The following is a 12,883-nucleotide window of genomic DNA, read 5'->3' on the forward strand; positions in this document are numbered from 1 at the left end:
TGTCCAGGTTTTAAATGATTTTTTTTTCCTGGATGGAGCTTTGTTTTTCCTCAGAAAAGCAATAGCATAAGCCTTAATGCATTTCCACCATTCAAGTTTTGAGTTTAAATTGCAGCATTTACCCTGATGTGGCATTGCAGAAAATCCCAATCAGGTTGGTAACTGCAGCTTTCGGGCATTAGGTGTATTTTTTCTTGGAACATTTTGACAGGACGGTCAAGTCAACTTCAGTTAATGGAAGCAAGTTAAGGTTGTTTGTGACAGAGATGTATTTGAGGAAGGCTTCGGGTGTCCATGCTAGAGAAGTAACAGTACCTGACATAGGACTAGTTCTACCATGTGCTGAATAAATTGATGTCTTTCACATTTCCCTATCTGCTTAATTACTCAAGACTGATTGCTACCTGATTCAAGAGATACAAAGCAAGAGAAGAGTGGATTAAGCAACATGAGGCATATTTACGAATCTTTCCATTTTAAAAGACTAAACTAGCATCTGCTACTTTTGAGATAAACAGTGCCACCAAACTGAGTCTGTATGCTTCTCACCCTGAGTAAAACTGTGTTATATAACAGTACTCTTCCTCATTCCAAAACTCCACCCATCACTGGAGGAAGCTTGTTTGCAGGAAAAAGTGCAAAGGATGGAGGTGGATTCCAAAGAAAATGCAAAATCTTGAGGCACCGGGTTATAATTACTACTAATGTTGGATGGTGCTATACAATAAAAAGTACATGCTATTCAACACTACCTGAAATGCTTGGCATAAAATTCAACTTCTTACTTGTTATGCCAAAATCTGTTCCCTTCCCACTTCCTTTACAAGGTCTACAAAAACCAGTTAGTGCGACAATGTTTTAACTTTTAGAAACTTATGTCCCAAAAAGTCCATCTCAAAGCTACCAAAAAGAGACATCAATATAATAAAATTAGAACTAAAGAAAAACAGAAAAACAAAAGGCGACATTAAGATATCCAAACTAAAAACAACCAGAAGCTCACTTTTCTTCCTCTATGAACTTTAACAGCCACAAAAGTCATTATTAGGTTAATGTCTGCAAAATGCCTACTATGGGCATTTTGGACTAGACATTGGAAAAGATGCCAAGTAGACCCATTCTAGCCCCCAACGAACCCCAAATCCAGATAATAAGATGACATATAGCCTAGGTGTCAAATAAAAGATTCACTGATTAAAAAATAAAGGTGGAAGGGATGTTAAAGACCAATCAGTCCACTTTTCATGTTATGAAAGAGAAAACAGGGGAGACCTACAGAGGTGGGACTAAACTGGACTCCCAAGTCTGACCCCAAGCTATAAACTTGAGGATACTTTTGCATCATCAGCCAAACTTTTCCCAAAGGAAGTAACAGTTACTTACCCAAAGCATGGTGGCTGCAATTAATATGGCTGAGAATGAGCTCCAATTGAACATTCTTGACGTCATAATGTCTCTACCAGCAATGAGTTACTTTGGGTAGGCTTTGATGGTTTAATGACCCCATGCAAAACAGGCCCTGTGGCAAGAGCAACTTACTAGGAAATATTTCCAAAACAATAACATAATCATTAAAAAACTTTAGCCAATCATCAAGTCTTAGAGCACCCGTTATGTACTAAACAGTGTGCTGTTTCTTGTCTAGGGAAATAGCAGTGACCAGGAAGTAACACCTTAAATCCCTGGAAAATTCTCCCCTTCCTGAGTACTGATCCTGCCTCCAGCAGAACTGTAGCTACTCCTATTTCTGATGAGGTCTCCCAGTTGCTTCCCCATCAATAAATTCTCACTTATCACCATGACCTGCTTACAACATTAGCCCAACAAAGTTTCCAGAGCGTTTTTCTAAAAATTTTGACCATGGCCCATATTATAAAAAACATCTATTGTGATCTATAATACACATATACATTATACTGAAACTAAAGTATTGATACAATAAGGACGCCTGGGTGGCTCAGTCCGTTGAACATCCAACTTCAGCTCAGGTCATGATCTCGTGGTTGATGAATTCGAGGCCCATGTCATGCTCTGTGCTAACAGCTTAGAGCCTGGAGCCTCCTTCAGATTCTGTGTCTCCCTCTCTCTCTGCCCCTCCTCCACTCATGCTCGCTCTCTCTCTCTCTCTCTCTCTCTCTCTGTCTGTCTCAGAAATAAACATTAAAATTTTCACATTTCATACAATAATACTTTACTATGTGCAACACCTTTTGATATTTATTTCCTATTTCTTCCTATTTTCTTTTCTTATCCTTAAGTGAAACATAAATGTGGATCATGATACAATAAACTGACCTAGTGACTCTAATAGATCATAACCTACTTGAGAAACACAGAGAGACCATTCATTCATTAATTCCACATTTATTTACTGAGGGCCAATTCTAGGCCAAGTACTGTTTGAAGTACGAGAAAACATCCAATGGAACAATGAAAATTTACAGTTCTGTACAATTTCCCGATCTGGCCATTTACTCGTCTTTCCCACCTTCCCCCTTCCCTCTGGAACTCAGTCTGTCATCACCAAGACTCCCTACCTCCAAAATCTCTTCCCCAAATATAACTTTTAGCTTCTTGCTCTAATAAAGCTGGCCAACCCCTGGGTACACTGCTTTCTTGGCCCTTTCCAGTGGAGGCTCTTTGTTCTCCTACTCTTGCTGTGCTAGTGGGCCTGAAAGTTTTATAGGGGATATCCTATACCCCATGGGAAGTCAAAGATGTTGTTTGTCTTCCTTAAAAACACCAACTCCTTTGAAGGCTGGCCATGTACTATGCAAATGCAAATTATTGTTTGAGTGTGTGTGTGTGTGTGTGTGTGTGTGTGTGTGTGTGTGTTCGTTTACAGACCTCAGGATCAGTTTCTCTCATTTGCTAAAGATTTAACAGGGGACTCAATGTGTCAGTGGCTTTCACAGCTCTTGTCATAATTTTTCATGACTTCAAATTCCACAGAGAAAATCCATTCTATACTCAGGTCCTTTGAGCTCATAATGTCTTCAATCCCACATTTGCCTCCCAGCTCACAATGATCAAATCATCTGTTCTCAAAACCTTGAGACCAAGAATCTGTCTCTTTCTTTCCCAGCTCACTCACATTATGACTGTGTGGCAGATCACTTTTTCCAAAGATGGCCAGAATCGTAGCTCCCATTCCACATGTTCCTCTGCAGTGTGACTCCACTTCTCTCTCTCAACTCTCTGCCACTCTCTGACGTGGTAGAGTCCCGCTGCCGTCTTGAACCTGAGCTAGGTTTTGTGAATGGCATGCAGTCAACAAGAATATGGCTGATGTGATGCTATGCAACTTATGTGTCTAGGTCAGCCCTGCAGTTTTGCCTTGCTCTCTTACAATACTTTTTTCTTGGAGCCCGAGTCACCATCTAAGAACCCCATGCTAAAGATGACACATTTAGATGCGACCTTCAAAATTCTATTTGAGGTTCTCCTTCAGAAAACCCAAACTTGGTACCAGCCATGTGAGCAAAGAAAGCATCTTAGAAGTGGTTGTTTTAGCCCCAATAGTTCCAGCCCTTGGACATTCAAGGGACCCTCAGCCAAGGCTCTAGACATTGTAGAGATGGGAGAAACTGACCTCACTGGACGCCTTCCAAATTACTTACCCACAGAACCCACGAACATAATAAAATGGTTGTTTTATACTGTGAAGTCTGCGGTATTCATTATACAGCAATAGGTAACCAGAATAGACTCCAACCTCAAACAATTTTCTGACCTCACAAAAAATCCTAGTATTATGACCCTATCAGATTTTCACTATGATGATGATGGGAAATAAATCCTCAATTGCCCTTATTGTTTGGCGTAGTTTCTATGGGAGAGACAGTTGATACTCATTAAATAATCCATTTACTCTCCTCCATTTTCTCTACATCTTTAGTAGCTTATGGTCAGACGTCTAGTTCTGGCCAATAGAATATGAAGAGGAATAACTATCAATTCTAGTACAAGGCAGTTATAAGTTGGTGTGGTTTCTCTAACTATTCTCTTTTCTGTGTACACAGCTGGGACCACAAACTCTAGGAAGACAAGATGTTGCACGACAGAGGCATTCCAGATCCCTGAATTTATGCTGCAGGGAGAGTCCCCAAAGAAAGCTTCCTGACCCACACTAAACTATAGTATGAGCAAGAAATCAATCTTTGTTGTGTTCATCCAACTCGATTTAAGGCATTATTTGGTATTGCAACATGGCTTAGCTGATCCTAACTAGTTAAATTTTCATGATCTGTCATTATAGTCACTCATTTGCATACACTATAAACCCTCTTTTTTTTTTTTTTTTGAAGTCTTCTTCTAATTAAATTCATGTCATTGCCTACTCAACTCCTCACCCAAGCAGCTATATATGGCTGGAGGTGGGGCACTGACTCAGCAACAATGCCAATTGATTTTTTTTTAATTCGTAAATGTGAAATTCAAGTGAATCCTTGTCCCTCTTAGCTGTTCACCTACCTTTTTTATTCTCCAATTTACAAAGCGATTCTTTCAAAATCTCTTCACTTTCCTCAAATCAACACCTCCTTTCCCAAATTTATTCTCAGCTGATGACTTGCTTCATATTTTACTGACAAAGTTGAAGCCACAGAAGAGAATTTCCACACACTCCCACCCCCATATGTACCAATCTATCTGGATCTGTCCATATATTTTGCCTTCTCTTTTCTAACAGTAGATGAGCTGTCTGTGCTCTTATATAAAGCCAATGACTCTCGTTGTGTTCTGAATCCAGTCCATCTCTCCTACTCAATGACATTGCTTCTGCAGTTTCTTCCTATCTTTGCTTTACTATGAAGCTTTCTGTACTGTGCATCCCAATTAGTGTACACCATTGTTTCTCTGTATTGTAAAACTCCTTGGACAAATTATCATTACTCACTGTTTCACTTCTTATGCTCCAAGCTCTACTCAACCTCTTTAAATTACTCTCAGCACTCCGCCAGAGCAATTCTTGTCAAAGTCACGAATGACCTTCAAATTGCTAAAGCAAATGACCATTCTCAGTTCTCATTGGAGCCAACTTCTTAGCAGCTTTTGAAACAGTTGATCGCTAGTTTTTTCAGGAAACACCCTTTATGCTTAGCTGCTGGGACACTATTCTCTTTTGATTCCTTTGCCATCTTACTGCCTGATCCTTCTTAATGTCATTTTCTAAGTCATCTTCATGTTCCCAATCTCTAAGCATTGGATAGCTCCAGGGGGTCAGATCTTCGACTTCTTTTTCTATCTATATTTCTCTTTCTAGTTGATCTTATAAGACAGATCTCATGACTTTTATTATCAGCTATGCCATGATAAGTCCAAAATTTATATTTCAAGCTCCAACTTACTGATTTTGCTTCTGAATTTGATCTACATACTGTCTTAGCTAGGTAACCCCACATTTTTCCCACTTGGCTGCTTACGAGGTATATCTAACTTACCAGATAGAAGTGTCAGCTCTTGATATTTTCCTCTATAACTTATTCCTTCTATACTCTCCCTATACAATAAATAGCAAATGCTTTCTATTAGTCATTCAGTCTTGAAAGCTTGGGGTCATCCTTGAGTCTTCTTTTTCTTATATACCATATCCAATCCTGCAGCAAATCTTATCAATTCTCTTATGGTATTTCAAGTTACCACCATTACATCCCATGAATTTTTGTATTAACCTTTTACATAGTCTCCCTATAACCATTCTTGATCCACCGTAGCCAAAGATGCTTTTAAAACATAAGTCAAATCACACTCTAATGTCTCAAATGCTTCAGCTAGCATTCCATCTAAAGTATTCTCAGTGCCCTACATGATCTGGCCCTTTACCATTTCCCTAGGTCCATCTCACAATACTCAGACAATTGTCCACTCTGCTCTAGCCACACTCCCTTTCTTGCTCTTCCTCAACTTTACCAAGAGAAGTCCATCTAAAAGGCTTCACATTTACAGTTGTCTTTGTCGGAGACACCCTTCTCAGGTGGAAAGCTCTTCCTTTCTTTTCCTTTCTTTCTGTCTTTCTTTTTTTTCTGTCTTTCTTTTTTTCTTTCTACAAAGTCTTTTTCTTACCATTTATGCTCTTGATCCCTTATCCTGCTTTATTTTTGTACTTTATAGAACTTATCTTATGTTTTTATTGTCAGATGCTTCCCCTTTGCAGGCCTAGAATGTAAGATCCATGGGGGCAATAATTTGATCAGTTCTGTTCAGTGCCTTTTACTCTAGAATCCAAAAATATGTGGAACATAGTGAGTGTTCCATAGATATTTGAATCAATTAACAAATCAATGAATATGGAGTTCAGTTTTAGAGGGTGAATGAAAGTCTTGAATATGGAAATGCTGGTTCCCATGAACAAAACAAGTCATGTGCATGTGTCCATTATCATTACTCACTATCTTCACTACCTATTTTTCAAGCTCTGTTGAACTTCTTTAAATTATTCTCAGCACTGCCACAAAGCAACTCTTGTCACAAACAACTAAAGTAAGACTCCTGGCATATAAAACAAATTCAGGAGAGACAGCAAAAATAACAGTGACCCAAGCCTACTAATGTCTTTGGCAACTATCCACAGAAGATCGGCAAGCAGCCATGCATACCTGTATGTAATATTAGCCCATATTTCTTCTTCCAGGAAGAGGAAATGCATTCACACAAAGCAAATGAAGTGAAAAAAAGGGCTGACAATGAGTTTTAAATTAAATTAGTGGCATTCCTATTGCTTTATGTTTGCACAGAGAAAAGTTGTTAAGCTGAAGCTAAATATGGTCATTTTAGGTGCCTTTTAAAAAAAATGTTACAAGTCTGGATTTCTCTCTCAGATCTTTTCCAGAGATCATATATATGCCAATAATCATATCCTTTTCTAAACCTAAATCTGGAATATACAATGTGAAAGACCAAATGTACTTATGGGGACACCAGAACAAAATATAAAAATTCATACAGGTTTTAAAAATACAGGATAGCAATGCCTGGGTGGCTCAGTCAGTTGAGGGACTGACTCTTGATTTTGGCTCAGGGTCATGGGACTGAGCGCTTGTTGGGATCCAGGTAGAGCATGGAACCTGCTTAAGATTCTCTCTGTCTCTCTGTCTCTCTCTCTCTCCTCTGCCCCTCTCCCCTTGCTTGTGCTGTCTCTCTGTCTAAAAAAATAAGGCAGGCTATAAAAGTACAGTATAGGTGCCTCTTAAATGGCACCAGGGATATTAAGTAGATAAATGATCAGGAAAAAGAACAAGCAGATGCAGTCTAGAAGGAAGTTATGTGGTCAGACAGCTGAAGAGAAGAACATCGTAAGTGACATATTCGCTTCAGGGATAGGTTTTAATGAACATAAATGGTTTGAATCTTGAAGCACAATGGAGTGAATATTCACTACCTCAGATAAATCCTCATGGGAAGATAGGAATAGAAATAAAGGTTTACCAGATGATTTGAGCTTCTTTGCCTTACACTTAACTAACTTTAGATTATGCAGTTTTGATACCATATAAAATATAATCAATCAAAGGATTACTTTCAACCAATGCCATGTGTACCACTAGAAGATATATATCTGCCAAACTCAACTTATTGATGCTCAATAGCACATTCCACCTCATCACCTTTAAAGAGTTGTGCTCTGCATCCAAGGTTGTGATTTTTCTATCTAAAACCCCTCTCCCTGTCTCTCTTTCTCTCTCTCTCTCTCTCTCTCTCTCTCTCTCTCTCTCTCTCTCTCATACACACATGCACACATACTAGAAGTCAACAAAGGAGAATGGAGATTAGAGGTTGGAGGATAACATATACCTTACATGACATTATAGAGGAATGATGAAAGGAATGATCTAGCTTCAATTGAAAATGAAATAAATCAGGGTGCCTGGGTGGCTCAGTCTGTTGAGTGTCTGACACTTGATTTTGGCTCAGGCCATGATCTCGCAGTTGGTGAGTTTGAGCCCCACATGGGGCTCTGCGCTGACAGTGCAGAGCCTGCTTGGGATTCTCTCTCTCTCCCACCATTTCTCTGTCCTTCCTCTGCTCTCTCTCTCTCTTTCTCTCTCTCTGTCTCTCCCTCTGCCTCTCTCAAAGTAAATAAATAAACTTAAAAAAAAGAAAGAAAATTAAATGAATACTATTGTAGGATCTTCAAAAGTTGAAATTAAAAAGCTCATACCCTTCATTTAATATATGAAGACCTGGGACAAAGTTAAATAGAAACACACAAAGTTAGTGGAAAAACTGGGATGAAAACCCAGAATTCCTAGCCCCGTGGGATATGCCTTTCATTTCACTAGTTTTTGATCTTGGCATCTTTATTATGATGTATCATTTTACAAACAAAACAAAGCACAACCAACAAACTCCCCCTTGATGGAACAGATATCTGAAATAAGTATTTATTGGTAGGTGTATTGTGGTTATGTTTTTAGAACATATCAGAAAAGTTTATTTCAGGATATTTTAAGACTGAATTCTAGGAATACTGCAGAGTAACCATTCACTGGGCTTCTTAGAGTCTGCCCCTATACTGTCAAGAGTTGGGTTATGTTCTTAAAGATCACTGAGAGAGGAGAAAAATGTGTGAAAAGGGTCTGTTTCAGGGTCTGGGCATTTGCTTCATTCAGTGTTAGAGCTCTATGTATTATTATTTCCATAAGGAAAGAAAATACGACTTTGATTTTGTAGATTCTATGTTACAATTCGACATCACTGGAGACAATTTTTCTCCTTATTTGTATGGAACATATAATCCTATATGATATAGAATTTTCCTGATAAATCTTTCCATTACCTACTTAGATGGCCACAGCTTTAGGTATCTACTGTGTCATTTTGAATGATCCATGTTGCATTTGTGAATCACGCTGAATGATTCTTATGAATTTTATATTGTTATTTCAAGTCAAGAGACTAACCTCAAAAAACATAAGTATTAAATGGTTCAAATCTAGGCTCATCCTTATCACTGGTACAAAATCAAATTTTAAAATAGTTCTTTGGGAAGATGAAAAACACTTTTGTTAACATGATGAACAAGCATTTAAAGATGATATGCAAAAGCCAGGATGACTTTTAATTTCTTGAAGCTAAGGGCTATTTCCTATTTACCATTGAATTCAGTACACTCAAAGCTTGGTGACATTTACAAAGCATTTGCTGTATGCTCTAAGCTTTAGGTGTATTCTAGTACATTCAGAAAACAATCATTTGAAAGGGATACAATTATTACTCTTATTTTATACTCAGGATAACCTGAGACTTCCTGAGATGAACTAACTTACTAGGGCCACAATGAACTTGGGTTTCCAGATAAAGAAGTTCCACCCCAACACCTGCAGTATAAACTTGTTTTGCGATGGTCTCAAAAATGCTAAAGTAAAAACAAAATGGGCCCGGATCCCCTAGAAGACTTTTTGGTCACAAACTTGTAGGTTTTTAAATTTAATAATAAAACTGTAATTCATAGCTGATTTTAACATGGTGGGTGAAAGGCAATTACTTTCCAGCTGAAGAGTCAGTCTCCTGTCCATGTCAGTTCACCATCTAGAGGCCAGGATTACAGCTCATCCTTGAATTCACTGCGTGTAGGGAATTATATCATATCTGACAGAACTCTTTTGTAGTACCACAGATAATCACTATTATCATGGCTTTTCTGATACATTCAATCAGTCTTGTTGCTGAGCTATCACATTTCTTTCCTGACTTGATCTTCTTTTTTGTGAGGACACACACACACTCATAAAGCATTTTCGAAACATTTATGTATGTCTGGGAGAAAAGTTATAAGAAGGAATAATCTCGACTGAAGATGCTCAATATTTTTACTAGACAGGAAAGAAATTAAGGGAGACATCTTTCATAGGTAGTAGGAAGGTTTAGCTAATATGGAAGTAATTAAATGAGTATGTTTGCTGAAAAAGTTTTGAAATGAATTAATAAACAAAGGTTAGTGAAGACGGTTTTTGAGATTAGAACATATCAGTGGTTCTTCATATTTTCATCCTATGCTATTCACTCTTCACCATCGTCAACCTGAAGATGCCCATGAATATGAACCACAAGTTTGTTCAGGCAAAGTTTTGATTTCCTTAGCTCTGTACTCCATTATCCCTGGCCTATAATTTTTGAAAAGGCAGAATAGAGAATTTCAATACCGTGTCATTTAAAAATATCTGACAGCATTAAATTCCCCAACATAAATGGGAAGATGACTTGGGCAGCCTAAAATTTCCAAAAAACCCAGTAAGGTGAAACAGACACCATCGACCCAAGTAAGATTTTACACAATCACACAGACACATCAGTGCCAAATTAAAAGAGATTTCTGCCTGAGAATTCAAGAAATATACTACCTTGCCCCATATCGGTAAGAATCCGATTACCACAAGGATGGATAGTTACCCATGGCGAAGAATGGGATTCCCAGCAGGGTGGAGTTGTACTTTCCATCGGTGATGAAGAAGATCCCTGCTGCTGTGATGATGGAGATGCACACCGTGAGCACCCCCAGGAGGCCCAGGAAGGGCTTGCTGCGCAAACAGTCCTTCATGGAGCTGGAGAGGGTGGCTGTGGTCAGAATCAGCACAAGGCTCACCAGGACCTTGCTCCTGGCCAGGATGCTGGTCTTATGAAAGTCTCTCCAGAGGCTAAAGGATGCTAAAGAGTAGAGCTGGAGGTCCTGGTGCTCCTCCTGGAGCTTCCTCATAAGCTTACAGAACTCATTCTCCCACTTCTCCCCTATGAGGTCCTGGGTGGCAGAGCCATAGGTCTGGAGGTAGTAGGTGATTTGAATGGCTCTGGCTGACTTGACCCGCTGGTCCTTGCTGTTTGGCACTTCTACTACCCCGCCCAGTTGGTGTCCAATAAAACTGTTCCTCCCATCCTTGAAAACAGAAAAAGGAGAGACTAAAGTTACCAGAGGGATGCACATTCCAGACCACAGATTCTTACTCTAAGTGAAGGGACACAATGAAGGCAGAGTTAGGCTCTTGCAATTGTGGAGCTGATGTGGGTGGAGTGGCATGTTAGGATTTTATATTTAACCTTTAGGAGCGTCATGGGATCCCATGCAAGATGATCAGGATTAGAAAGATGCAAAGAGTATTATGAAGCTATACAAGACTTGCCACATGCATAGGAAAATGATCTATCCCATCCCTACCCTCATTCCCATCATTCCTGTCTGTAGAAGTCTACTATAAATCCTTTATGCAAGATCAAGTCTTAGGATTCAGTTTCAGCCAAAAGTGAAGCATGGCATGAGTTAACAACATTTCAAAAATTGAAATAATAATTCATTTAATAAATGTACACTAAGCTCTTCAGGGTTAACACACACACCCACACCAACACACACAAACACACATGAACATTACAAATATCTATACTCTGGGGGTGCTGAGGGTACAACTATGTACTGCACAACAAATAGAAGATACTATTTGTTTTGTTTTTACAATTAGTACAATAGTGTTGAAATGTTTTCTAAATATGAAGTAAGGGCCTGTTCACGCTTTACGATGTTCCTTCCAAACACCTGCCTCAGGCATATGTTGATCTTTCCCCCACAGAACACAATGGACAACCCCCCCGCCAAGGAAACTGGCAAGATTTCAGGTGGGGTTGTCAAAAATCATTGTGATTTTAGAATTTCACATTAAGTAGAGCAGACAAGGTCACAAGACTCGGATATTTATAAAAGAAGTGATCACTCCTCTTTAAGGTACAAGTAAGCTAAATTCTGAGTTGTTTATTTACTGTTTATTTATTTATTTATTTTGAGAGAGAGATAGAGAGTGGGGGCTGGGGCAGAGAGAGAGGGGGACACAGAGAATCCCAAACAGGCTCAGCACTGTCAACGTGGAGCCCGATGCGGGGCTCCAACTCATAAACCATGAGATCGAGACCTGAGCTGAGATCCAGAGTCAGATGCTTAACCGACTGAGCCACCCAGGAGCCCCAGATATGGAGTTGTTTAATTCAGAGCAGTAATTGTCAACCAATGTGCCTTAACACTCAGAAAGAAATCCCTGATGCCCATCACCAAATTTAAATCAATTTGGATATTTTCTTTTTGCCACAACTGTCATTTACTTCAGTGGCAATGGCTGTCAGATGCAATACTGAACCCAATAGCAGGTCGCAAGATGGAACATGGCATTAAAAATGTGCTGGAGGTACTACATGAAATGCAGACACAAAGCTAAATTAATGCCATAAGGGGAATTTGCATTGCGCTGAGACATTTATCTCAAGAGAATATAAAAGCCTAGAGTCAGAGCAGGAAACAATTTTTTCTACAAAGGTAGTACAGAGGGTAACAGACCCAAACAGTCTGCTAACTGTGGTTGTTATCACAGAATTGTCAGGCACTGTACACTCAAGCAGACACATGTAACAGTTATTATAGGCTCATTTAGTCAGACACCCGGATCTGAGGTACTTGTTCCTATCTGTATTTTTAACAGGTACCAAAGTAACTGCAATACTTAAGAGTGTGTTGCACACACAAAAGGTATGAGAAATTTACAGCAAGTACACATGCTGTTAGTGGTATCATTAAGAATTGTGAGGAATAAATTTCATAGTCATCTCACATATCCATTTGCCCCATATGTTAAGTAAAATCAAGTTTTCTATTTAATACAGCCTGACCAACTCTAAATGCACAGTATATTTCTTTTTTTTTTTAACATTTTATTTATTTTTGAGAAACAGAGAGAGACAGAGTGAGAACAGGTGAAGGGCAGAGAGAAAGAGAAAGACACAGAATCTGAAGCAGGGTCCATGCTCTGAGCTAGCAGTCAGCACAGAGCCCGACTCAGGGCTCAAACCTACAACCGTGAGATCATGACCTGAGCCGAAGTAGGACGCTCAACTGACTGAGCCACCCAGG

The 12,883-nt window shown here is 39.2% G+C and overlaps 1 protein-coding gene across 1 annotated transcript in view; it reads right to left on the minus strand.

Moving 5' to 3' along the window:
• Positions 1-12,883, minus strand: part of PTCHD4 (patched domain containing 4) — a 177,679-nt gene that overhangs the window by 111,105 nt on the left and 53,691 nt on the right. The window contains exon 2 of the mRNA XM_029944921.1: positions 10,390-10,870. Within this exon, the coding sequence (XP_029800781.1) occupies positions 10,390-10,870 (481 nt within the window). The remainder of the gene's footprint in view (positions 1-10,389; positions 10,871-12,883) is intronic.

Source organism: Suricata suricatta, chromosome 7 (assembly GCF_006229205.1).
Source record: "Suricata suricatta isolate VVHF042 chromosome 7, meerkat_22Aug2017_6uvM2_HiC, whole genome shotgun sequence".
NCBI classification, from domain to species: domain Eukaryota; kingdom Metazoa; phylum Chordata; class Mammalia; order Carnivora; family Herpestidae; genus Suricata; species Suricata suricatta.